A 26,648-nucleotide genomic window follows, 5' to 3' on the forward strand; every position below is an offset into this window, starting at 1 on the left:
CAAACAAATCCCTTCGACATTTTGTCTTTCTCTTTAGGCTGCTCAAGAGAGTATGAAAAATTCAAGCATGACAGTAAAATACGATTTCATGCCAGGAAACTCGAGGTTCTACTTTGCGTTCGTCCATCAAAGGCGCATTAGCATTAGCATTAGATTGTCATAAGAGACTACATCACTGCTGTGAAAGGCAAAGAAGCGCCAAAATAAAACAAATCTTTGAATTTCGCTTATATTTAACCGATAACTCATTCTGTTCTTATATCATATTTGTTTTTTTTTTACTTTAAAATTGATAATCTATCGGTTTTTGTTAGTGAAAAAACAATTCTGGGGCTTACAAAAAAGTGTTAAATTTAAAATTATTTAGTTCGTCTCTTCTCTTTAAATTTGTGATTCACCCAAAAACACAATTTCCCCAGCTTAAAGAGTCATAAAACTACTCTCTCGTCCATCTGCATATTATTTATTAGAAAAGAAGTGATTTAGATGGAAACATGTGAGTCTTTTATCAAGACAAGAAGATTTGTTAGAAGATTCAACAGGAACATGGAGCAAAAACACATCTCTTTGATGATCATCTGGGATTTGAGGCCAAGTGTGCGCTGTGTGAGCATCAGAAGAAAAAAAAACAGAGAAATTCAGGTGGGGATTAAATTTACTGGAAAATTGAGTTTACTGGCACGCTGCGGAGGAGTTTGAATTCATCATATTCTCTTATATCGCATTACATTCAACTGAAAATCATTAATTTTCCCACTGACTGGTGGGACAGGGAAGAGGAAAATCATGAAGAGAAAACCAAAAAGATAATGAAGGGAGCGACGAGGCTTTTGGGAAGACAATCATTCGAGTGGAAAGATCAATGAAGTGAACTTTCAATTGAATTTTCTGTATATTTTCCGGCGTGAAAAAGCCGCTCGGCTTGAGAAGCTTTTCCCGCCAAAAATTTGAAGGGGATTTCAAAGCTCTTTAGGCTGGGATTTATTTCACGCTCAAAGGAAAAACAGCAATGGGAGAAGCTTAAAGGTCTCGTTATTGAATTAGGATGTTTCTGATGAGGAAATGGAATTTTTCCCGGGTCAGAAATTAATCGCCTAATTACTGGAAGGGAAAATAAGTGATGATTTTTCAAGAAAGAAGGGTTGAACGTGCGTAAAGCTCAATCAGCAGAAAACCCCACACCCATTCAATTTCTTTGCCATAAATCCTCGAAGGAGTTATGTCACCTCATGTGGAAGTAATTTGACGAAACTTCCCACATCCCATAGCACAATTTTCTAACGCGCTGAGGGAAATCTCACGGGAAATCGCGCCTGTTCACGCCCAGAAACATTCCGAAGCTGAGAATTGTTCCACAGTCTTCAATTTGGCTGCTAAAGAGTGGGTGCGAAATAAGTTATTTCACTTGTAAATGTAACAATATATTTGAATTTTAAATCACTCACTCTTCAGAAAGTCTCAACTCCACCTGGAGCGTCTGAAAGACACCCTCGATGACGCTCCTGGCGTGAAATTTAATTGGGATTCGCAGCTTTTGAGCACGAAATGGGTTTTCATTTAGGATTTACGCGGAATCCCGTCCCCATTTCATCACCAGGCCGTGGGGATCATGACAAAGGCAAGGTGCTCGGAATTATTCAATTGACTGTTAAATCTTTAATAAGACAAACTTTTCACTAAATTTAAAGCCACAGCCACGTTTCTTCTAACACTATTCGCATAGTTTTCCATTAACTACCAACCTTCCTTCACATAATGCAGAATTAATTGCGGAAGGAATTACACATGTTTCCAGCGATATTGCTGGTGAGCAGAAGATCCGGATATGCTCGATGAAGCATCAAGAGCGGGGATTTTCCAAGGAGGCAGACTCCAATTATTTTCAAATCATTGAACTGAATATTGATGTCATAAAGGAGCACCGATTGTGTATTTATAAAACCAGTCACAGGCTCAGTTGTGAAGCAATTTCAACAATATATCGAACATCCTGGGGAGGAAGATGAGGCTATCAGGGGGTATTTATAGATTTGATCTGAGGGACACCAAAAATAATTCGAGCTATTCAAAATATGTCCCCTCAGAGGAAATGTTCAATTCTGCACCAGTTTTCCAGTTCACTATCAAATGTAATTTGAATTTGGTCTTCGTGAGGTGTGAAGTTCAAAGCTATATTTAACAATAGTTGAACAAACCACAGAATTCACCTGAGTCCCCTGAATCAATTCAATTCAGTGAATTTCTCTCTATTCTGTATGTCTAACCAGTGGCCAATCATGCGAGGTGAAAAGACTCGATTGAGGGCTTTCGATGCAAGTCAACCCTTACCAGAATCAGTAGGGAAAATAGTTAAAATTCCTGACTAAAAGTAATAGTCAGAGTCTGGGAAAAATGATAGATAAGCTTAAAAATAGCTGTAGATGGATTTGATTCACCAACGATCTCCAAAATAGCCTTGGGGCTGTATTTCTCATTGAATGAATTCTCCCTAATTGATTAAACGCACCCTTTTGAAGAACCTTCTTCGAATGCTATCAAATTCCAATTAAAAATCACCCCTGCTTCCGTTCCAAAGAATCTCTCCAGTGAAGCTGGTAATGAGATTAATTAAAATTGTGATGAGCCGGATTCACGTGAGATTTTCGGGTGGGTTTTCAGAGTGCAGGAAGCCCTCAAGGGGAAATCCTAACACGAATGAGGCTTCCCGTCGGCATTAATTGAATGACATGAGGAGTTTCAAAACTAGGCCGTGCGGAGAAAGGGTCTTTTATCCCTGAGGAATCAATAAAACACATCGCAAACGAGCCTTTTGTTCCATTCTTCGATGTTGAGGGAAAAATAAATGTGTGGTATTTAATAATGTCACTCCCATCCACTAAAAGTCCTATCGATTCTCCTAGTTTGACCTGATAAATCCAGTAAGATGGTTGCTTCCTCCTCATCCCTCCATGTGCCAATACTGGAGTACAATGGGTTAATTGAGAAATGTACGAGTGAGCATCCCAACTTGGATATCCGCCCGCGGCCCTGAGGATTGCAATCGACAGAAATATTGCTGCCCAACACCTTTACCATCGCAATCCCAATCATCCTTTTCATATCGTCCGTCATTGTTTTTCATAGACATGCGGCCCAGGTGCTGTCCTAATCCTCCAGTCTTCAGCAACTCCCACGACACATTATGTGACAATCCCTCACATGTGTGGAGAGAGCCGTGTGCCCAAAACTTTACGTGACAGTTTGATAAATGATAATCCTCATGGCATTAATTAAATTTCTGCATACTCTTTCGCATACGAAGAACAGAGAGTTCTTACCGCGCAGCGATCAATTCAAACGCGCTTTTCCCGCGCGTGGAAACGCAGTAGGCCTGGACAAAAATGACAAAAGAGTTTTACTGAAAAGTTGGTGCGCTTCCGTGCAGTCTTCTCAGAAAGTAGTGAAGTATTCAGGTGAGAAATCCCCCAGTGAGTTCTAGTATGGCATCCATGGCACCAGTGAAGCAGGATCACGGTCGGGAGGAGCCCCAGAGCAGTCGCTCGAAGGGCCCGTTCACGGCGGCTGCGAAGGCTCTCTCCACGACAAAATTCAATGTCACCGCAGCTCCCTTTGTGATGAATCCCGTCAAGGTGGAACGTCAGCACACTCCTAGAATGGCCTCATTGTGCTCTTCAATGTCCCCATTGGGTTCTCCCGTCCCGCCGGCATATCGCAGCATCCTGGGCAGGGATCCAAGACCGCGTTCGGGGATCGCAAGGCCCGTGACGCCCATGGAGACGGGAATGGTTGGTTACTTTGTAAGTATATCGCAATTATCAATAAGAATAGGCAATTCCGGAAAGAAGACTTCTGAATTTTGTTTTTTTCAGCCCCCACCACCGCCTTCTATGATCAGAAATTGGAATTTCAATTCCCCGCGATGCTTTGGCGCTCATTGCCAACCCGATGGTACAATACTGATCAGACTTCGCGAAGGGATCAGGTAAATGTCTGAGCACAAATCCAGACTAATTCAGTGCCCCTGTACTTTCAAATCCTTTATCTAAACTTTCTTGACTCTCCTCAGAATGCAGTCTCTCAAAACTCATAAGATATTTAATGAATTTTCTCAACGATGCTAAAACTTTGACTGCGAAACATGGAAACTTTCTCTCTGACAAATTAATCTTGTCTTTTTCCATTCAATTATGATTTCATGGAATTTTCTTGAGCCTGAGGGCTAATAATTTGTGCTTTATATTGCCAAATAGCATTGAAATGACTCTGGACAGGGCGGTGAGGGTGCTCAACAATCACAGCAAGGTTGCCCTAGCGCTGTCCAACACGGGAAACTCCTCAGCCCTCATTCATCCCAATGGAAGAGTTTATCAGTACGGTTCGAAAGTGGAAATCGTGGCGTACGATGGTATGAGGAAGAACAGCTTTGTGCGTTTCGCCAAGATGTGGCAGAAGGGCGTGAGCTTCACCAGTCAGAATTGTGCTCTGGTCTTCTTGGTGGACTCTGCAGGCACCAGAACCACCACCGATAGCTTCACGGACATGTCTCAGGACTTCACAAAGTCCATCTTGTACCGAGACACGCGATACGGCGAGGAGTACATCGATGAGGCCCTGCAAGTCCTCAAGGCAGCTTCGTGGTGGACTAACGAGGATGGCAACGACACGTTTGACGTGAATGGGTTCAGAATTACTCAAACGGCTGATGGATTGGTCAGGTAAAATACCATATTCACTCATAGTCATGCAGAAATTCATAAAATTTCCCACATTTTACCAGAATGACACGCACAAATACCAAGAGTTTAATCCGCACCAGCCCAGGAAACGGTTCAGCCACTTTGACCACGAATTTCATGCACTGCACCGCATCTCTGGGACAGACATCGCATTTGTTTATCAGGTGAGCTTTGATATTATGTTATATTTGGTATTAATGATGAAATTCAATAGTAAAAGGCTTTTCATATTGTTTTCACGGGATGCCTCTGGAAAATATCGAACACACATTTTGTGGGTGTCTAGAACGAAAAATAAATAAACGAGTCAGCTGTGTTAATCTTAGGAAAAGTTTTAGCAATTAAAAACGAACAAATGTGTTTGTATTGAAGAAATAAGTTTTTTCTGTTTTTTTCTGTTCATCAATCTTATCGTGAACATAATATTAAAACTGAAATGTTTTATAAAACTAGCTGACAGATGCTTTGCCATTAAAAAGACTTTTTTATCGCAAAATAATACGAGAAAAATCATTCCTCGTTCTGCCTTTAGATTATTTCATGGGAAAATGTATAAATAATTTACTTTATCTCCATTTTCATACAATTTCCGTACTGACAGAAGAATGAAAAAAGTAAGAAATATGTTTTTTTCTCAAATTTCAGAATAATCTTATCTTATTTAAAAGATGTGATTTTTTAGGTTAAAATTTTTTTCCATTTCCGAGCGTGTTTGAATTTTCCGCATGTATTTTATGATAGCGATAATCGAGACATCAAACATCCACCAATTGATTTTCCTATGAATTCTAGAAATCTAACACCTATTATATTTATTTTATCAGGCGAGGAGAGCTTCGTATGCATTTCGACGGAAGTCAGTTTGTCGTGAGAAATGCTGGACATTCGGCGGGATTTGATGACAACAATCTGCTGAAGGTTTATTGATTCCTCAATCGTCCGGAGGATTATATGTTTCGTTCCATACTCCATACATCTTCATTTTGGGTTACTTTTGCGCTGTCCGATCAGCGCACTCAGATTTTTCTCCATCAACAACTCGCTCTCTTGTTTTGGCCAGAAAAAAATTGTGAAATTCCCTTTCAAAATCTCTTCGCGTGGAAGATTTAATAAATAATAATGATATTTTCTTTCTATCCGTGATGTTCTTTTGTTGCTGGCGAGAAAATTGTGCTCCTCCCCTTTTGCGCTTCCGCGAGTGAGAAAGGAGTGAAAATTTATTTGATATTTCAATGTGTATGAATAGATGGTAAAGCTCGGGGTGGAGAAAAAAGGGAATTTATGGGGCGACACTTTCATTATGTTCCCAAGAAGAAATGGAATATAATGTGTCTTTTCTGGCAAATGCAAATGAGTGGCGCGGCGACAAATTGTAGGGGCGCGCTTTCCGAGAAGCCCCAGTCAAGGTGAAAAGTTATTCTAACGAATGGAAAAAGTACGAAATAGTTGGAATTTGCAGTTAAATACACATGATGAAGAGATGAAAGAACGCCCAAGTTTTACAACTTGTACATTATAAATTTATAAATATATGAAGAATATATTTTCTCTTATGAGCGATAAGAGTAAAGGAAGAATATGGAAAAATATGAGCTGGCAGGGATAGAGAAAAGCTGTGGCAGCTCGTGACTTGACATTTTTTATGAATGAAAAGTATATTCCTCATCCGCGGGGCGGAGAATTGAATGGGAAAATAATATAATGCATAGGCGCGTGCTTTTGAAAGCTCCCTAACATTATTTTGCCAAGGGAAATTTCTTCAATGGCGTCTCGAATAAGTGATGTTATTCATATTACGAACGTGTGGAATTGAATTAAAATAAATTAACAGAGAACAATATCCGGGAAAAGCTGTAAAGTCAGAATCGCAGTCGAAAGCACATTGCCAAATGCTAGGAAATTTAATCAAAGCTCTTATGATATTCTGACAAGGGGCGAAGCCATGTTTTATGCAAATTTCATCCGCGATGCTGGTGGAAATTCCAGTTTTTCTTCCCTACTTTTCTCCATGGCAATTTTTCACTCATGCTTGATATTACTTCCTATTGTGTTCACAGGGTGTTTCGCATGTTATTATCCTGTCTGTTTTCCCCCTATCATGCTGGGGAAAGAGCTCTGAAGGATGAGGAATTGCCTTCGTGGTGCCATTTAACCATTTGTCGCGTTAAATCTTTTATGAGGAGTGGAAAATTTCAATTTGGATTAACAAACACGACTTTTTTGGCGAACACAACACAGGATTTATAATGAAATGGGAGCGTATGATGCGAAATTGCAAGTATATTCTGCATGTGCTACATGAAAAATTCGTCTCTACATAGGTAATCAAAGAATGGCAAAAATTCTCATTGGAGAGCTTTGTGGAATAATAAAGAAGATCACCCGATTTGTCTTCTCCGTAAAGGTGGATTTCTATATTAAAATACCCTTTACCACAGACCGAAATTAGAAAATGTCAGCCATTCATCTCACCAACAAGTCCACACTCAATGTTCGAGAGATATATTTGCGCGTTTCCGCATGAGTAATGAGCCTGAATGTTATTGCGGATGCTGACTAATTAATATGTGTTTTCAATGGGGCTTTCGAAGGGAAAGAAACATCGCCATTTAGAGAAGCGTGAAAAACGATCCAAAACTAATAAGAGGGTCGACAATTGAGAATGAGGGGAAAGTTTCAATTTCTAAGGATCAACTGGAGAGAAAGAAGAAGGGTCGTTATATGAAATTTCTTCACCCGTGGAAAACCCTCTTCATTGCGATGGCAAAATGTCTCAAGTGTTATATCATTCTGATGAATCCACTTTGGAAAGAAAAACTTCCAGCCCAACCTTCAATTTGTGAGATGATTTCTCTGTCAAAAGTGACCATCGTGATGGTGTATATATGCCCTATTTTTCAGAAAAAAGGTCAAAGAAAGACTGTCCCTTAAATTGTCCTCATTCCAGCATACCTCATCATTATTGGTTTTCAGCGCGTCGGGTCGAGAGTTGGAGATGATAAATGAAAATTTATGGTTCATTTTCCCGAGCCCGAGAAGGATTAAAGTGTGACTTTTTCAATAAATCTCTTTGCCTAAACCCACCCCAAGACTCCATTCTCCTTACGCCAAAGTTCAACAAAAGGCGCGCTCCATAGAAAATTGAATAATTCAATTTTCCCCCTCACACTTTAAATACTCAATAAATTTCCGCCGTGCAAAATTGAGGGTCATGAATTTTATCTAACAGCCACTCTCAGGACGGTAAATTCATTTGGAATTTATTGGTGGCAATTAGCATTGCCCCATGAAGACATACAAAAGTCAATCAGAAGATGAGGATTTTCACGATTTTCCCGCCCCAATTCAATTGCCACGGGCTTGTAAAATATGTTTATTGCCGCTGTGCTTTCATTTCTGATCATGTCACCAAAAGTCTCATTAAAGGTTGCTTCGGAAAAAGTGCGTAGAATGGATTGAATTTGACAGTGAGGAGGTAGGGAGTGTAAAATAGGCAGAAATCTCATTATCGAGCTTGCGAAGTGAATTTTTTTACGCCCAAATCGTAAAAAAGGTGCCGCACAGTCAACATGGAAGATTAAATAATCTCTGAAAGCTCTCGAAAAGCTTCTCGCAAAATTTTCACACTTCACCTTTAAGGAACTTCAAGGCTTCGCGACTGTGATTCTTGGAATTTCTTCTTCGACAGAGAGAAGAATAGGAATTAACCTTTGCGCATAAGAAAATAAATATTGCAATTATTTCAGCAAAAATCTTCACATATATTCTACATACTTTCTTAGGTTTTTTGAAAGTAAGTTTGATGAAAAATTTCGGTAGACTCAACTTTAATGAATTAAATATTAATATTATTATTTAGATAATATTTTAGAGTTCCCACATGAAAACATTTAGCAATGTAATTGGAAATGTCCACTTTATTATTCTAATTTCCAGCAGCAGTTCGACAATATTTATAGAATCTGAACTGAAATGAAAATTTGCTCACATACTAAAAACGAAAATTCCCATGCAGTAGCACTGCGGATTAACCTGGAAAAACCACACAACACAAATCATAGTTGTTTTTGGCTAGGAAAACTTATCAAATTTCCAGTGTTGATTGTCGCTCTGGTTGAAAGTTCTCACTTTTGGCAGGAAATTAACTTTCGACCCATGTAAATTAACTGACATATTTTCAATTTCCTGCCTGAGGATTTCCATCAAAACGCCAGTTGATTGGAGAGTTGTGGCCTTCTGTAGTACTCCCGGATAATTTACCTGGCAAAAATCACTTGTAAATATGTATAATTTGCGCGACAACGTAAAAATACACACTGTAGAGTGCCAAATTTCAACTTTCTTTTTTTCTCTCTCTCTCTCTCTCTTTCCCTAATGAACGCTTTTCATCGCACAGATGAAAATCTCTCGATCATCAGTGAAATTGTGGCAGTAAATTAAATTTGGCACACATTTGTGCCTAGAAACCTGGAAAAAAGTCAATTGAATAGAATCTCATTTCACTTTCAAGTGCCTCTCGTTGACTTTTTCGCACAGACTTTTCATGAAAATTCCCTCTGCCGCAGGAGCGTTCATTTAAATTTCCACTGAGTCACTGAGCGCCGGTGAATAATTTGCTGCGCCAAATGACGAGGAACCTTGTGAGCAACGAGGCAGGATGACTGAGTGGGAAATTTGGGTCAGATTACTTTTGTGATAATTGAAGACTCCTCGCTATGCACTATGTCATCATTACCTCATAATTATTGCCCACTTTTATTGGGCCACTTTCGTGTTCATTGAAGCCGGGAAGCCCGTTCCCTCATGGGAAAATATTCTCTATGTGTGGGAAATTATTAATTTTCCCATCTGATGGGCTTTCCCGCATTCACTGTGAAGCTCATGAAAGGCTGAAAATTGAGTGCTTGATGGAGGAGTAAGAGAGGATGATAAGAGATGTAATTTAATCAAATTCTCTCCTACTATTTGCGATAACATCCAGCCCGATGGGGTTTTACTTGAAAGACAAACAACCACATCAGCCCCTCTTTTGAATCAATAAAACTTCAATTAATATAATTAAAATCATATCGCAAGTTTGCTGCTCTGTTTTAATCATGACAGAGAGAAAGAGCGACGCCTCTTTTGCCATTATTACACCAAATATTGCCAACATCAGCATATCATGAATTTTCGCTTAAAACGAAAGTCTTGTTTGCCTTTCAGAAAATACCAGTCTTGTGAACAATTAAAATTAATTAGAAATACACCGGTGAATAGATGCAAAAATAGTCAGCAATGCTATATGTAAGTTGCTAAGCGTGAAGAATTTATGTAGTGCGTGCATAAATCTTAAAGGATCTCCTAAGAACCACCCCGACATGATGCTTTACAAAACACGGAAGAGATTATTTGACTTGCCATTAAAAAACTGTTTGCCTCTCATTATCACCAGAATCTTCTACATCATCGCCAAAAGTGCGCATTCACTGCAAAATAGAGGCCTCAAAGTCTCGTGGGTGTGCTCTCGTCACCCCCACGGGAATGGGAAAACTGCGTGACCATTTATCAACCCCTCCAGCTTGACTGGAGTGTTTACGAGGATTGCATTCCTGCATCGCCTCGAGCAGCGCCTCAAGAGATGGCAACGAGAGAACGTGCTAAGAAATTGACACTTTCCCCATTGTTGACTCCTCTTTGGGTGTGCTTTTTGTCCGCCAGTGAGAAGTTTTCAACTACACGTGCGATAGCGCCAAAGAGGGGTTGTTAAATTGAATTCCTGAGATGCTTAAGAAGTTCTCTGACTTCCAGGTGAGAAATTCACCTGGGATATTGGGGGTAATCCTCGTGAAATACTAACATTATTTTGCGAGACTTTAGAAATCCTCCCACATTTCTTTCCTTCTCTTATTTCGCAAAGATATTTTGGGGAATCCAAAGTTCATCGCTAAATTGAACCTTTCTCTTGTCTCACCGATTTTTCCAATAAAGTCCACTGAGGCGTAAAGAGAATAAATTGTCAATTGTATTGTCTATTTTTGAGTACTCGAATGTCAATTGCCGACTGCGAATGGGCGAAAAAATTTCCATACATGAGAAAACTTTGAAATAGAATATTCAGCAGACTTTATTTGATCGTCGAATTTAAAAGAAAAGTACAATCTTTGTCAAATTATTCTCCGAAACAGTTGGGAAAAAGCACTGCATTTGTCACTGCGGTATTGCCAATCCGGCCTCACTTCCGGAACACCCGAAAAACCCATCCTCTCGCGGTCCATCTTTTCAGCTATTTACTCTTCAATTCGTGTTGCGTGTCTGTGGCAAAATCGATTCCAATTACAGCTCTCGCCACCTTCCCACCCACTGTCTGGCCGCACTCTGTCGCTCCTCGTGTGTGCCCAGAGCAAATAAGACGATATTCCCGGCACGACGGCGGATTCAATCGATAGTGGAAGACCCCAAAATACCCCCTCAGAAAATCCAAACTCATGTCCACATAATCAATCTCCACAGGGTCGAACTTCAGGCGGAACTTCCTCAGCAAACACTCTCTGCTCTTTCTTGGGGATTCATTAACCCTTCAAAGGTCATTAGAATCTGGTACACGTAGAGAAAAGTGTCCAAGAATGCGAAGAAGAAAACTAAATACGTTCACGAAGAAAGTATGTATATCGTTTAAGGGTTAACATTTGAGATTCTCCTCCAGAATGTCCCACAGATTTCTAACACAGACGACTATTGTCCGAATATCGTCGTTAAATTAATTCTCTCATCTCCCCAATGGTTTCACTTGCATGAAAATCCACTGAAAATTCAGCAAATAGCAAGGGTTTTCCCAGCCATGAAAGCTTTGCAGGGCGCACAGGGGTTTCTTAGCCACACACGACTCATCCCCAAAGCTATGGTGTGTGTAATTAAATACAGTTGCGGCTCAGTATCCTCCGAAATAGTAAAATGCTCCCCGCCTAATCCTGGGATTGACCCACAAAATAATCAAGCACGTTGATCAGACACTCTGGCGGATAATCGAGAGTCGCTCCACGGTCTTGATGAACCTTCCTCTTTGAGTCGAGTGGGTTTGTACAGCTCGTAAGTGTTTCGATTTTGCTGGTGAATTTCAATGAAGGGAATTATGCTGAGCACCAGATGCTGTAAATTCGGCCCCAGGGCGGCACTGAGGGTCTCTTCTTCAATTCAATCGATTGACTGTCTCATCCATTCAATGGCAAACAAGGAGGAGCCAGTGTCTCTCTCAATGAATGGTAAATACCGAGCGGGACAAGAATACCCCTCAAGGTTTACCACTTCAATATTTATACAGCACACCGATATGAGTGGAGGCAAAAAAATTCAATAACACATCCACTTAAAAGCATTCTGCCGAATGCAAATGGATATATTAAAAATTAATCAAAGAGGAAAGGGAATTGCGTCGCATATTGAATTTTGGGGCAATTTCGAGGCGAGTAGCGATAGAGGCACAATTAATATATTAATCATCCACTTGCGAGGGTATTTCGACCGCGTGGGCGACCAGTCTGATAAGTTTTCTTCTATCACGCTCCAGGCAGTCATAATTTGCCGCCAAAATACTGTAAAAACAGTGCGGGAAATCTATCTAAAACTTTACTCATTTTTAACTCCATAAAGTGTGAAAGTTCGTCAATGTGGATTTTTTAGCAGCGCAGCAAAAAATTCCAATTATCACTTTTGGTTCTTCGAGCCGGATGAATATATTGGTTTCATTGCTCTATGTTTTATTTCCCCCCTAGCCTCATGATTTTCTTTCTGCGCTTCAATATTGGGTGAATAGAGAGTAAGTCGCGATATTGGACGAATATCTCAGTCACGCGATGTCTTGGCTTCCTCATTGACCCAACAATGTCATAATTAACACCATCGACTTTGCTGTTCTGGGGAAATTCCATCAATCGGGTGTTCTTGCAAATGCAAACACTGAGTGGGTGGGAAATGCCGAGAATTCGACCGTGGCTCGTGTGACTTAATTGGAAATCCACTGAAAACCCATCCTTGACCTCCGCGTGACCTTCAGTGTGGATCCGCATTAGAGTTTTACCACAGAAGACATTCAAATGAGTTGCATTTTTAGTCACGGAATGTGTGTATTATTTGTTTTCCAGCTAAATGCTGGCTAATCATGCATTTTTTGGCGAATCCCGAACACCCAGCAATGTTCACGAAAGCAAAGGAAATTAGTCATTGTTGTGGACAGGAAGTAGCACGCATGAAAGTAACATTTTCTATACCCATTTTTCATCCCTTTTCCGTAGCGCCTCACGTGCAAGGAAATTGTGAAAGAGATTAATTTAAATGGTTCAAAAATAAATACATTCGGCATCGCACGGAAGCCTAGGAAAGTTTTGTGGGTTGGAAATTCCACCTACAATGGCCATACAATATTCCTCCTCTTTCCGGCACTTGTCCGTTTTGACGATGATAAAAATCCCACAGTTTGTCTTCCAGCAATTTTGCACATACTCACGAGTCAAGAGGAAGATAATCGATAGTCCAGTCACGATTCTCTGCAGCATCGAGAGTACCATTTCCCCTCAAATGGATCACATAAAGATATCTTTTTGTGCCCGGATAAAGTTCTATCGCGTGGACAATTGTGGTTTGAAAGTACAGTACGAAAATAAAAGAAATGGAAAAGCCTTAAAAAAATTTCAAAGTTGCACGGAATATTATAACCCAAAGTCTTCACATCAAATGTTCCTATAAGCACTGCAGGACATCCATAAAAGAATATTCAGTAAAATAAACATAGAAATGATTTACATAAGAGAGTAAAAGTCTGATACGTTTCCTGTGTCCCGCTGACATTTTCCAAATTCAATCAAATGTATTTCCTTGCAAATATTTGGATAGCAAACAACTTTTACCACACAAGGAAATTCCGTCTTTAGAGACCAAAACATATTTCACAGTGAAATTTAATGGAGTGGTAAAATCATGCCACTTTGCAATTAAAAGCATGTCAAAGTATGGCAAAAGCGGAAATTCAATTGAACGACAAGTGCTTTGTGTCAGGAACTGAAAAAATGGACTCTTTGCAGAATGGGCAGAATTACTGCGCGGGCGGGAGGATCGATAGTTAATTATAATTGTGAAAATTTCCCTCTAAGTTTGCAAGAGGCTCACTTTTTTCACTAGCAACACATTGAGTTGCCATGCGGTCGATTCATGGCAATTTCCATCAATTGCTTTCCGCACCATATGTGAATTGAATTGATTTTTTTTGACATGCGGACGTGAATATTGAGTTATGATTGTGGCGTTTGGAAAAACACAAGCGCGGTTGGATTGTAATAAAATGCGCTGTTAAATAATTAATAGCATTTAATATGATTTTGGACTCGCTGTGGAGGTTTTCACTCAAGACAGTCCAAGTACACCACCCGCAGTTTCCACCCCTTGAAGGCGGAGAAACTGCGAAATAAAACGTCCGACGCTGAGGAATGTTCATTGCGTTTCAAATGAACGTTAAATTTGTGGTGTAATCGTGATAAATTTATTGTGTTGGTCTTTATAAACGATAAACTTTTCCTCTTGTTTATACATCACACACAAAAGATGGGGAGGGCTTTCGCATTGGAATCCAAAAATTGGTGAAGCAATTTGTGGTTTCGCCCTAATTTTCCTATTCTCCTTGAGAATGGCCATTTCAGTTCGTCGATACGCTCGACGGTCTTTAAGTTTTGCCACCAACACATTGCAAAGGTGTGAAAAGTGATTTTCTCCGTTTCGGGGCGAAACTAATTTTGCGCTCCATAAACTGTTCACTCCTTCGGAGTGTTCATGTGTGGAAAGTACGGTTGGTACTTACGTTGGACGGGGAGGATCCGGATGTGGCGGCGGGAAGTGAGGGACCCGTTGTATGTCGTCGCAAACGGGCCAATGCACTCCTGAGGCCCTCCGTATTGCTTTTGTCGGGCCCCCTGTCGAACAAAATGCACCCACAAAACAACACTTTGGCACTTTTATGCTCACGCCACGCACTCAAATCCCACCAGCACTCACGAGCGGCCAGGAGGCCCCCGTGGCTGGCCACCCTTGTGCCTTTTCCGACACTCAGATGAGCCGCACAGTCGCTATCAACAGTTCATAAAGCATCGCGCGCCTCCTGCAAAGAAGAAAGTTTTCTGTTAATTTCACTCAACTGAATTATTAAGTAACACATACACTCCTCAAAGTCAAGTCATTCCAGCAACCTAATATTGTTCCTCCCCCGAACACTGAATGGCTAGGAAAATATTTACTCATATAGAGTGTAAATGTTGCCACATGACATAATTGAATGGATTCACAGACAAGTTTCTGCAGAGTGAAAACTTACAGTTGAGGAGTCATACATATTTCGCTCCAATTAAAACTTAATTCGAGTCGTGTGAGGCATTCAGATGACAATGTAAGAAAAATCAAGCAGCGAGGAATGTCAGTGTCAATTGAGAAAAGGGGCGCTCGAGAAGGTGGGATGAGACTTGACATGACAATTGAATCAGCGAGAAATGTGAGTGGTTTTCCAGCAAACGGCTTTAGCCTCAATATCTAGACTCAACAAAGGAAGAAAAACGGAAAGAATCGTTGGAAAGTGTACTAAAGGAATGAAAGGAATTGTGATTTCAAATAAAAGCAAATACATTGTTTTCATTTAATTTGTCGTCTGACTGTTTCGTCGGACACCGTCTTGTGTGTCTTAAAAACGAATCGATAGAGTTTTAATTATCGTGCACTCATCATTATTCTGAATCTTTTGTGTGACTTTGCGTCTTTACTTTGATTGATGCTGATTCTATTATTTCTGTGAACTTGTGAAATCCCAATAAATTCAATTTTCGCCCATTTGTACCATCTCAATGTCTTAGCGGCTCTCCCTTAGTATATTTTTCCATCTGCAGGATTACTTTCTCTGTTAAGTCACTGAAGAGAAGCTTAAAGTGCTTTTAATACTTCTTTATCATATGGATGAACTCTTCGATCATTTTATTTGTATTCATTATTGAACATAGTCACTAAATTTCACTTTTATTGCCTTCATAGACATTTTCTTGGTCTCCAATAAAGATGTTGAATGGCAAAGTGTGAGCCAATAAATTGAGTGACGATCTGGCAAAATGTGCTTATAGAAAATATTAATTCAATGCGACACGTGTTCTCTAGGCTGGATATAATAATTCCATTTGTGGCCAGAAATGTGATGGAATACATTGACAATTTCAAGCTCGTCCTTTTCTCCATGACAATGTCCTATAGGAGAATGTAGGGAGAAAATTGTCGACAATGGAAAGTGATTTGAATTGCTGCAAACACGCGCTCAATGACGACTTTTGGAGAGGCTTTTCAGTTGTCACGGGGGTGAAACTTTCACTGGCTCCTCATAAATTCTTCCTCTTTATGCTTTGTCGCCCGTTCAGCGCAAAAGCACGTGCCATAAAAGTCTCCCTCACGCCACGGGGAGGGACATTGTCATCCGGAAGAGTGGCGGAGCGTGAGTTAAATGTGTCCACATGCGGGAAATTCCCAGCCAAGAGCATGGGTGGAAATTACTGGAATTGCCACACACCTTAGTGTTATAATTCCGTTAGTTTTTTAAGATATGAATTCTTGTTATACCGCGGCTGAAAGTCACTTGAGAAAAGATTGACCAAGAAGGAGAACGTGAGTTACTGGAAAGGAAATAATTTATTGATTAATACATATTAGAAATGAAATATTTACAGGAAATTTAACAGAATATCGAGGAAAGTGAAAGTGGAGAAAATTTGTGGAGAAATCCTGAAGGAAAAGAAAGAAATGTAAGATGAAATTTAGGTTAGCGTTGATGTAATTAATTGAAAACGTTTTTTGACTTTCAGCCGCAAATAAAATACAGTCCACGAAATAAAGATCAGATTCTAACACCTTAGAGTGATGATGGGCGAAGCCATTGGGTCTGTTTTCTCATGCATCTTCAGGTTTGTCACGCGTAGAAGCTGCAGTCCAAAAAGTTACTTTTTAGCGCCTCATCAATCATCGTGTGAGGAGAGACATTTCCAATGAAGAAATGCTGTTCTACTGTTTAATTTTATTTCATTTTACAGCTTCCCTTAAGACAAACTTTCTCCATTCATTTCAACACGATTTTCCACACCAATTAATGTCACAGTTGCACTCGTTCCAAAGAGTGCAACATAAAATCCACTTTGTGGTGAGAAAGACATTTCGGTAAACTCCCCCGCTCTCGCCATTGAGGGCATAAGACTTCAGTGGGTGTCGTAAAAGAGCAACACTCGTAATCCTTTTCGTGCAATAATCCCAAATTGAGCGTCTTGGGAATTTCATCTTCTTAGCATAAAGTCCCATTCGGGCGCCTCCCATCGACGTTCAGGACTTCATTCGCTCACAAGACGAGACAGAGAAAAAGAAAAGTTGAAAAAATTCAATGAGAACCTCTTTTCATCATACCACATTTTGCGTCAAACTGAGAAACAGTGAGGAGTAAAAATATTAGAACTAAACTTGATGTGCCGACTTGGCGCAAGAACAGCATCAGCATTTTGCATTCCACTGTCTTTTCAGCCTGCTCCTTGCTGCGCCGCGGGAAAAATCGCTCAAGACGGAGAAATGAGAAGATTATTCCATTTAAATACTCTTTCAGCGTCTCAATTTCTTTCCGGCGGAATAAATATTTCCCTCTATCACAGAAAAATTCCATTTATTGGACGACACTCCATGAATATCGCGGTTTCTTCCCGAGATTTTCCCTCCACCCAACAAAGAAAAACTGTGTGAAAAAGGGGCGGAAAGAAGCTTTGGTTTGTCTACAAAACTCCTTATGCCTACATATGCTCTTGAAGTGACAAAGAGGAGCTTTTTTGTGTGATGCCGTCATATTTATTGCTGTCGCATGAGCTGTGTACAACCCCACAAGTTGACACTATTTCGGTGTGTGTCATGAGATCAATTTGCTATCATCAGATGTCGGTCGGAAAGAAGCTACACTCTTTCCCTCTAATAGAGAAGGATTTAATAAGGCGAATTAGGGGGGATTCTTGGGGAAAATTTATGAAGATTTCTCAGCTAAGCTGACACGAGATTACGAGATTTGATTTAGAGTCTGCAAACTTTGCGGATTTTCAACTTTCATAGCTACTGAATATTAAAAAGCGCCTTTTTACCTTCCCCATATGGGTAAATGCTTCAATGCGTACTTCATAGAAGACATAGGAGTGACTAATGCTACACAAATTGATGCGATTAATTTCCTAATTTACGCTTCAAATACACGCTCTTTCTTTCCAGACTTCCTCCAATTAGGTCTGTCGCTAACCTAATTGCCTACCCACCATCATTTATTGGCTAGAAACAAGATCGCATGAAAACTTCCCCCAAGATTGCAGGAATGTCAAAGCCCACGTCTTTCAGATGAACAAGTTCACTGTGTCAGTAATTGAGTTTTCCAGCGAAGAACAGGGAAATTGTGGCTCGGAGCCCCGCGAGACTTGCATTTTTAATTAAAATGGTAAATAAATTAGCAGTGAGACCAACTCCTGGGATCCCTCATGTATTGATTATTTCCAGGAGCGAAGGAAGACCTGCACAAGTGTACAATGCCTTATGGGCTCGTGGCGGACTAATAAAGTAAATAAATCAGTGTAGAATAAGACGTGTAGAGTAATTCAGCGACGGTGGGGGTGAACCTAGTGGGATGAGGTTGTCTCGACATAAGCACGACGATAGCGACGAGAATCTAGGTTATTGCACGACTCAGTATAACATTTCTTTTTCTCCCCTATTCCTTCCTCTTTCAGCGGCCCGCGATCGATTCCACAGCATGGCAAAGGGAAAAAAGTACGGGCATAGGTCCACTTGCCTGGCGTCCATCCGGTGGCAGGTCAGCCGGAGTGGCCTGGCATGGGCCGGGGAGCGAACGCGGTGAGACACAGAGAGACACAGGTGAAATTGGGGGCACCGATTAGATTGTGTGGCAACCGCACTGCACAAAGTTCAACCGTCAACTGTTCCCCCAACACGCCACACACTGAATTTTTGATGCCCCACCGCGATTGCGCACATCCCCAAGAGCTTTGCTCCACTTTCCGAAGGGGCACGAAAGCTTTCCCCGTGACGTCATAGTCCCTGGAGCTTTGCCCCGTCCATAGACTGTGATGATACGCTGTGATAAGGGTGTTTTGAGTGAGAGTGAGAGCCAAAGAGGCCAATGCTCTCTGAAATGGAAATAATATGAGTTCAAAAACCCTGTTCAAAAGACAAAAATCCTTGTATCATCACAACAATCAATTGAAAAGGTAACGACATTTGTTCCCCAATTATTAATTTCCCTAATTCACCCATTCAATTTAGGTAATGGACACTAGAAGCAATTCAAAAGAACATTCCTAGGCATCGCGGGTCTGCCTAACTTTATTGAGTAGCACAACTTTAGCTGTCAATTCGGAATAATCATATTAATAGTATTAAGAGAATTCAATCAAAATTGGTGAATGAGAATCTTTTATTATAAAATTTGAATTTTATACGAGTGCTCCTTTTTTGTGCTTCGCGCTCAACAGCTCTTAGATTTTCAATTTTTCAACATGAATCATTTCGCTCAGCGAAGAAAAAATCGAGTTTTTACCCCTTTCACGTAAGTGATTCAGCATTAAATTCTTTTGTGGTGAGTTTCTGCGTAAAAACGTATTTTGGAAAATGGATTGTGATTGATTGTCAATAAATTTTAATCGCTACAAATAGGGTGTCTCTATTTTGATGCTCCTCACTGTGTTTCTGGGCAATTATCGAAGCGATTGTTCAGCTCCTAGACATGGAGTGGCCAGATAGCGAGTCTCGAGGTGATATGCACTCCCATGGAGTCAGTTTGATTCGGAGCAATGAAGACACCGGACAAGGTGAAGAAAGTGTGCGCGTTCGAGAAAGATCCCGGCAAAGGGAGCATCTCATCGCTGTGGTCAGTGGTTCTCCTCGTTATTTGCGTGTCCCTTTATTGCATCTCCGTTCTCAAGTTTAATAGTCTCCCAAGACCGAATTCCGGTCGCTTTAGTGGAACAAATGCAAAAGAGTATCTCCGGAATTTGGCCAATCTTGGTCCTAGGATTGGTGGCAGCAGAGCTAATGAAGTGGAAACTGTGGCCATGCTCGTGGACTGGCTCACGGAAATTCAAAGCTGGGCGGGGAATTTTGGTTACACCATAGATGTTGATGTTCAAATAGCCGACGGAAATCTTCAAATTGACTTCACTTCCAGTGCAGTGTCCGCTGTGTACTATGGAGTGAAGAATGTTGTGGCCAGGCTGCGTCCCAATGGTCAGACAATACCTGAGAATGCTCTGCTGGTTAATGCCCATTTTGACTCTGTACCCACGAGCGAAGGCGGAGGAGATGATGGCTCTATGTGTGCTGTAATGCTGGAGACTCTGCAGCAATTAGTGATGATTCCATATTCTGCCGATGTGGAACATTCGGTTATTTTCTTGTTCAACGGCTTCGAAGAGAACGCCTTGCAAGGCTCCCACGCCTTCATAACGAAGCACCCCTGGGCGCAATCCGTGAGAGCTGTCTTAAACCTCGAGGCTGCGGGCAACGGAGGCCGAGAAATGGTCTTCCAGGCAGGACCAAAACATCCCTGGCTTATGAACGTGAGTAGATTGGGTTGTAGATTGCCTAAAACCCCCGTCTCTCCTGATAAGATCACTTGAAATTCCGATTAGATGTCTATTTGCTCACTAAATCACTCACTGACTCAATTCCCCACCAACCGCTCTAATGACATAGTCGATTGCGCGTATTGAGTCAGGTCTTATCATTGCTGACAAGCGCGAAAAAGTAATCGAGATAAGACAAGCACAGATAAAGAATGGGATTTGAATTATGCTCTTTCCAGCACTACAGAAAATCCGTCCCTCGACCTTATGCCTCCACCATGGCTGAGGAGATGTTCCAGGCAGGGATGATTCCCTCAGATACGGATTTCAGAGTCTTCAGGGATTATGGAAAAATACCAGGAATGGATTTTGCTTATGCCTACAACGGATACGTTTATCACACCGAATTTGACACCGAAAAAATCTTCCCAGCAGAGAGTCTTCAGCATGCTGGAGACAATGTTCTACCACTTATTGAGTCCCTGGTCAGGAGCGAGGAATTGAAAGATACCAAAAGCCACGAGGATGGTCATGTGGTTTACTATGATTTCTTCAATGTTGCGCTGATTTACTACAGCGAAACTACAGGTGCAATTATAAATGCCATCCTGGCCACAATCGGCGTGCTTCTCCTGGCCATTTCGTGCTTCTTCTTCGTCCGCCAGGGACAGATTTCAGTGCTGGTGTTCGCTAGGGAATTGGGATTCACCATGATCATCCAAATGCTCTCGCTAGCCGTGGGCGCTGGATTGGTGCTCCTCGCCGCTGTGATTTACCATGCAGCCGGACGCTCAATGGCCTGGTTCACCTCATCATACCTGCTCTTCTTCCTGTACTTCTGCCCCTTCTTTCTGGGTTTGGCTATTGGGCCTGCCTGTTTTGTGGGTTTCCGCAAGGGGAATCCACTGAGCATCCCACAAAATGCTCAGCTCTTCCTCCACATCCAGCATCTCTTCTACATAGTCGTACTCTCCGCCTTCACTGGCATGGGAATCCGCTCCAGCTTCCTCATCATGATCCCTGTCTTCTTCTACGACATCAGTCTCCTCTGTAATGTGGCGCTGAAGCTGCAAGCCAAGCCTCATGCTTGGATGTTTGTCCATCTCGCCTGTCAAATCATCCCCTTCATGTGGTTTTCCACCAACATTGTCGCTCAATTTACCGCGTTTATCCCTATGCAAGGACGTGGAGGCTCATCTGGAAATCCCGAACTCCTCATGGCGGGCTTCTGTATCCTGTCAGCGGCACTCCTAGGAAGCCTCCTCATTCCTCTCATCACAGTTTGTCGCAGTCCGAGAATCACAGCACTTCTCTTTGCTGTGCTGTGGATTGTGGGCATCATCCTCATGGCCACGCCACTGGGATTTGCCTACCGAGAAGGGAAAACACCACAGAGATTCTCCATTTATGTAAGTTTGCTAATTATTAACTTCACTCATGGTTCAGCGTTTCATTACACGAAGATTTTCCGCAGAGCTCATTGTTACTGAGATTGTGTATAATATTAAAAACTCATTCTAAAATAGAATATGGTGTGAAAAAAAATTTCCCACGCCGGGAATCGAACCCGGGCCTCCTGGGTGAGAGCCAGGTATCCTAACCACTAGACAACGTGGGATACAACCCTGCTTATCATAATCCCAAGCGATCGTGCCTCAAGCTTTTGCCTACATTTCAGCACATGAACCGCCAGTTCCATTCCCTCTCAGGAAGTGTCCGATACTCAGATGCCGGCTTTTTCGTCATTCCCACTGATTCACACGGACGAAGTGTGATCAAGGACAGCTTTGGAGAATCCCTGAACATCACTGAAAGATGCAATGAGGAGTTTCTTTGCGGATTCCCCTTCGGCGTAGGATCCAGGTACTCCCAAAGAGTGTTTGTTGACCAATTTGATGCCACATAATCAACTACTTTTCAGCTTCTGGTATCCAGCCGCGAGATCAGTGATTCCAGACACCGAAGTAGTGCTCACTGTGAGTCAGAGGGAAGTTCAGGATGATGCTGTGATCCTTCATTTTACACTTCAAGGGCCCGATAGGATGCAATTACTCATTTCACCACAGATTGGATTAACCCTAGCAGAGTGGAGCTTCGAGGAAGCAGTTCCTGATCACTTCAGCAGAGCTTGGCAAGGCAGGGGAGTCTATTTCATCACCTATACCAACTTCCGATTGGGTGTTCCCCAGCCCAGAGATACAACCGAATTCTGGCTAAAGTTTAATGGAAATCCACAAACAACTGAGAAAATTGTGGACATCGCTGTCAGTGGCGAGTATATCTGGTATCACGAGCAGAAATCCAGTGAATTCCGTCAGAAGATCAGCGAATTTCCCTCCTGGAGCACCGTCCATTCCTGGATCATCTCTTATGATCTCTATGAGTTTTGAACGTTTCGAAAATAAAGCCGTTGAATGCGCCGGAATATATGCTTTTTTCCGAGAAGCTGCAGAGCGCGCAGAGCGTGTGAGAAGGAATGTCAGAAGAACCGCGACACCGGCGTCTCTCAACATCTCCCACCAATCGTAGTTTATCTAATCAAACAGTCTCAGTACCAATCCACCTTTGACTCCAGCCGGATCACACAATGGAGGTCCAACCAAGGACGTCTGCTGAGGATGTTCCAGATTTTGCCCAGAAAAGCAACATTCAAACAAGGTATTGTTCTTCCGTCGGTTTTTAGCGCTTGTTGGGCTTCTGTCCTTGTCCCATCCCGGGGAGACGATCTCTCTGGGGCTTTTACAATGCTTCATCGACACTTTCCAGGGATTATTCCATGGGGAGAGACTTAAGGAGGCGATGGGCATCAGAGAATCAACCCTGGACACGGTAAAGAACATTTGCATTCCCGGTGTATGTGTGTTGGGATATGTTTATCAGCGGTCAGCATTTCACGAATTAATAGCCATCTTATCACTGGCATTAATCTTATCAATGGGTGTAGAAGCTGAATTACCCCCAGTAATTCACCTTAACTAATCATCTCTCCATCTTCCACAGCGATAATGAGGCTAATGAAGAGACTGAAGAGAAAGTGAAACCCAGAAGAGAGATTCTTATTCCATTCTGGGTATCGCCGATAGTTCTGGGCATTGGAATATTGATGTTCTATGCCGGAACTGTTGCGTTTCACTCACTGCCCGCAATGAAGACCCTGGCAGAGGAGAGGGACTACCCGGATGATTTCATAGGCGAGCGGGCAAAGTATTTGCTGGACGAGTTCACCAAGATCGGCCAGAAAGTAGTTGGAAGTGAGGAAAATGAAGTCCTGGCTGTTGACTTCCTCCTGAGAGAAATTGAGGCAATCGACCAGAGTCGTCATCACGCTCATCAGATCGAACTGGATGTGAGCACGCACGACGGAGGCTTCTTTCTGGGTTCTCTGCCCACTGGCGCAATTGCCTATTATCACGAACTCCAGAATGTAATCGTGAGAGTGAAACCAAGCTCTGGACCCACTCCAGCAGCCACTCTTCTCGTCAATTCCCACTTCGACACAGTGCCAACAAGTCCTGGCGCCTCGGATGCCGGAATCATGATCATAGTAATGCTGGAGACTCTCAGGAAGATTGTAAGAAGTCCTCAAGCTATGCGTCACAACATTGTCTTTCTCTTCAACGGAGCTGAAGAAATTGGGCTAAAGGCTGCTCATGGCTTCATCACTGGTCATCCTTGGAGGCACAACATCACGGCTCTGATTAATCTCGAAGCAACTGGAAGTGGTGGCAAAGAAATCCTCTTCCAGGCTGGTCCAGGAGCGCCTTGGCTGCTGAATCTTTACGCCAAATACGCCAAGCATCCTTATGGAGCTGCAATGGGAGAGGAACTCTTCCAAGGAGGTTTCGTGCCTTCAGACACGGACTTTAGGATCTTCAGAGATTTCGGAGGAGTTCAGGGTAAAGAAATTTTCAAATCCCAAGAATCTGACCAGTAATTTTGACTGTCTTTCAGGTCTTGACACGGCATTTCCATACAACGGATACGTTTATCATACAAAGTATGATAGTATTGATGTGATTCCTGATGGAACTTATCAGCATACTGGTGATAATGTTCTGTCCCTTGTCAAGGGAATGGCCAATTCTCCAGAGCTGGACGTGGGTGCAGATCTATCGACTGGATCCGTGATATTCTTCGACTTTATGGGATGGTTCATGATTTCCTACACCGAAGTTGTGGCTATAATCGTTAACAGCTTGCTGACAATCCTCCTAATCGTGATCGTGGGATTCTCCATCTATCTCATGACCAAGGCTGAAAAAGTTCCTTTTACAACGGGGCTTTTGGTGAGTTCAGGATTTTCTAAAATTCATGTTTAGACATTTAAGATTTCCTTTTGCAGGAACTGGGTAAAATCTGCGCGGTTCATATCTTATCAATTATCCTGGGAATAGGCCTGTGTCTCCTCTTGATGGTGATCTACAAAGCCGTAGGACGCGCACTAGGCTTCTACTCGGAACTTTGGTTGCTTTACGGCATCTACTTCTCTCCATTCTATCTGGGTCTCGCGCTTGGGCCTTGTCTCTACTTCACCTTTAGGAAACTTCCTCTCCGCATCAATCACGAGGTACAGCTCTTTCTTCACGCTCACGCTCTACTCCTGGCTCTCATCATGATCATAATGACTGGACTTAGGATTCGATCTGCGTATCTCCTGACCGTTCTTGTGATCTTCTACTGCGCTTCTAGTGGAATCAGTGCAGTTTTTCGACTCGTGAATCATCGACACATCGGGTGGATTTACTTCCACATCTTGGGCTTGGTTCTGCCCTTTATTTTCTTCGCCTATCTCTGCACGATCGCCTTCACTACATTCGTCCCAATGAACGGACGAGCTGGACCACAGAGTGACTTGGATATACTTCTCGTCGTCTTTAGTTGCGCGATGGCTCTCTTCCTCGGAGGCTTCATAGTCCCTCTGATCGGGCTCTGCACTCGCCGATGGTGGGTTTACGGCTTGATCTTCGGACTCTTCAGCGTTCTGGGCATAATACTCTTAGCCACTCCAATTGGCTTTCCCTACAGAGCAGATACCAATCCCCAACGCTACTGGATATTCCACACCGATCGTGTTTTCTACGAGTTAAACAACAATGTCAGGAAAACAGACGCAGGATATATGCTTCTGCCCATGGATAGCAATTCCTACCCTGACTTCCTCAAGGACTATGTGCCAGAAATGGAAAGCGCAGTGGCAGTTGAAGAAGATTGCACTGAAGAAATCTTCTGCGGTCTTCCCCTCTACAGAGTTGGAATGGCCAGAGACGTGCCCCATTCCCACTGGATTCCCGCATCTCCACCCCACCTCAACCACTCAGTTACTCTCACCAGAATTACCAACCAAATCCCCGCTGAGAGGATGGCATTCCAAGTCGAGGGACCCAGCAGAATAACCCTCTACATCGCTCCAGCACCTGGAATAGTCATCAAAAACTGGAGCTTTATTCCAGAAATTCCCCAAGTAGGCATTCCTAAGATGCCCAACCGAAGAGCGCACTTCATTGTCCGTACCGCAGGAAAAGTCCTACGACCCTTCAGTTTCTGGTTTGATCTGGAAACTCCCGATAATTGGTCACCAGACACTCCCAAAGTGACTATAGCAGTTTCTGGCCACTTTACACACTATGACAATGAGAAAACACCTGAGTTCAGGAGATTCATTGATTCCTTTCCTGACTGGACAGACGTGACAGCCTGGATTGTCGGCTATCGAGTTTATGAGTTTAATTAATTTTATTATAAGGGTTTTTTGGGTACCAAAGTGAAATGATAATGAGACTTTTAAATCAATAAAATTTCACTTTAATATTGATAATGATTTTTAGATAGAGAAATAAATTACCACGAGAAATCGAAGTTCTCAAACTAACGAACAACATAGACTCTAATGTAGGTTGTTCTTCGAGCTGATCAAATTTGTGTAATAAATTAATGGAATAGGTATGAAATAATATTCTTAAGAGCTTGATGTTTCAACAAAAAGCAGACAAATTAAAGCCTTCATAAATACATAAATATAGAAGGTGATATTTTCGAACGACTTCAAATGCCACTGAAATTTTCATAACTAAATCTTCTGTGCTTAAACGACTTTGCTACAATGGAGGTTCGAAGGAAAAAACTATATTTGCTTTGTTTGTGCAAATACTGCAAATATGTCTCTGCGGACCCATCAAAATGCTAACAGATGGCAAGAGCGCACTAAATGTAGCGCAAATATTATTTCTTTATTCCCAGACTTGGTTGGGAAACACTGGTTTCTCTTGGAGCC

At 42.0% G+C, this 26,648-nt stretch overlaps 3 protein-coding genes and 1 non-coding gene across 5 annotated transcripts; 3 read left to right on the forward strand and 1 right to left on the reverse strand.

The window, feature by feature from the left end:
• Positions 1-3,479: 3,479 nt before the first annotated feature.
• LOC132259195 (uncharacterized) lies at positions 3,480-5,827 on the forward strand. Its single transcript, XM_059756748.1, has 5 exons — positions 3,480-3,797; positions 3,870-3,982; positions 4,251-4,715; positions 4,778-4,900; positions 5,561-5,827. Exons 1-5 carry the CDS (start codon positions 3,480-3,482, stop codon positions 5,661-5,663), a joined length of 1,122 nt encoding a protein of 373 aa, XP_059612731.1. The 3' UTR covers positions 5,664-5,827.
• Positions 5,828-19,499: 13,672 nt separating this feature from the next.
• LOC132259196 (endoplasmic reticulum metallopeptidase 1-like) lies at positions 19,500-22,783 on the forward strand. The gene is made up of 4 exons (XM_059756749.1): positions 19,500-20,371; positions 20,617-21,786; positions 22,056-22,240; positions 22,299-22,783. The coding sequence occupies exons 1-4, from the start codon at positions 19,607-19,609 to the stop codon at positions 22,765-22,767; spliced, it is 2,589 nt and encodes an 862-aa protein (XP_059612732.1). The 5' UTR covers positions 19,500-19,606; the 3' UTR covers positions 22,768-22,783.
• Trnae-cuc (transfer RNA glutamic acid (anticodon CUC)) lies at positions 21,924-21,995 on the reverse strand. Its single transcript has one exon. It is a non-coding gene; the product is annotated as a tRNA-Glu (tRNA).
• A 147-nt stretch (positions 22,784-22,930) lies between the features above and the next one.
• LOC132260457 (endoplasmic reticulum metallopeptidase 1-like) lies at positions 22,931-26,424 on the forward strand. Of its 2 annotated transcripts, none has more exons than XM_059758572.1 (4): positions 22,931-23,035; positions 23,378-24,273; positions 24,329-24,663; positions 24,720-26,424. In XM_059758572.1, the coding sequence occupies exons 1-4, from the start codon at positions 22,965-22,967 to the stop codon at positions 26,106-26,108; spliced, it is 2,691 nt and encodes an 896-aa protein (XP_059614555.1). In that variant the 5' UTR covers positions 22,931-22,964; the 3' UTR covers positions 26,109-26,424. The 2 variants fall into 2 exon arrangements, with proteins under 2 accessions (XP_059614555.1, XP_059614556.1); XM_059758573.1 differs by lacking the exon at positions 22,931-23,035 and adding an exon at positions 23,083-23,206.
• The last annotated feature ends 224 nt before the right edge of the window (positions 26,425-26,648 follow it).

This window comes from Phlebotomus argentipes, unplaced genomic scaffold (assembly GCF_947086385.1).
Source record: "Phlebotomus argentipes unplaced genomic scaffold, Phlebotomus argentipes genome assembly scaffold_18, whole genome shotgun sequence".
NCBI lineage: Eukaryota > Metazoa > Arthropoda > Insecta > Diptera > Psychodidae > Phlebotomus > Phlebotomus argentipes.

Bases quoted from the DNA above. Each gene is read 5' to 3' on its own strand.
- LOC132259195 (XM_059756748.1), top strand. From the start codon at position 3,480: ATGGCATCCATGGCACCAGTGAAGCAGGATCACGGTCGGGAGGAGCCC. The intron at 3,798-3,869 runs GTAAGTATATCG...TGTTTTTTTCAG, and splicing joins CGGGAATGGTTGGTTACTTT to CCCCCACCACCGCCTTCTAT. The intron at 4,716-4,777 runs GTAAAATACCAT...ACATTTTACCAG, and splicing joins ACGGCTGATGGATTGGTCAG to AATGACACGCACAAATACCA.
- LOC132259196 (XM_059756749.1), top strand. From the start codon at position 19,607: ATGAAGACACCGGACAAGGTGAAGAAAGTGTGCGCGTTCGAGAAAGAT. The intron at 20,372-20,616 runs GTGAGTAGATTG...TGCTCTTTCCAG, and splicing joins AACATCCCTGGCTTATGAAC to CACTACAGAAAATCCGTCCC. The intron at 21,787-22,055 runs GTAAGTTTGCTA...CCTACATTTCAG, and splicing joins CACAGAGATTCTCCATTTAT to CACATGAACCGCCAGTTCCA.
- LOC132260457 (XM_059758572.1), top strand. From the start codon at position 22,965: ATGGAGGTCCAACCAAGGACGTCTGCTGAGGATGTTCCAGATTTTGCC. The intron at 23,036-23,377 runs GTATTGTTCTTC...CATCTTCCACAG, and splicing joins AAAAGCAACATTCAAACAAG to CGATAATGAGGCTAATGAAG. The intron at 24,274-24,328 runs GTAAAGAAATTT...ACTGTCTTTCAG, and splicing joins AGATTTCGGAGGAGTTCAGG to GTCTTGACACGGCATTTCCA.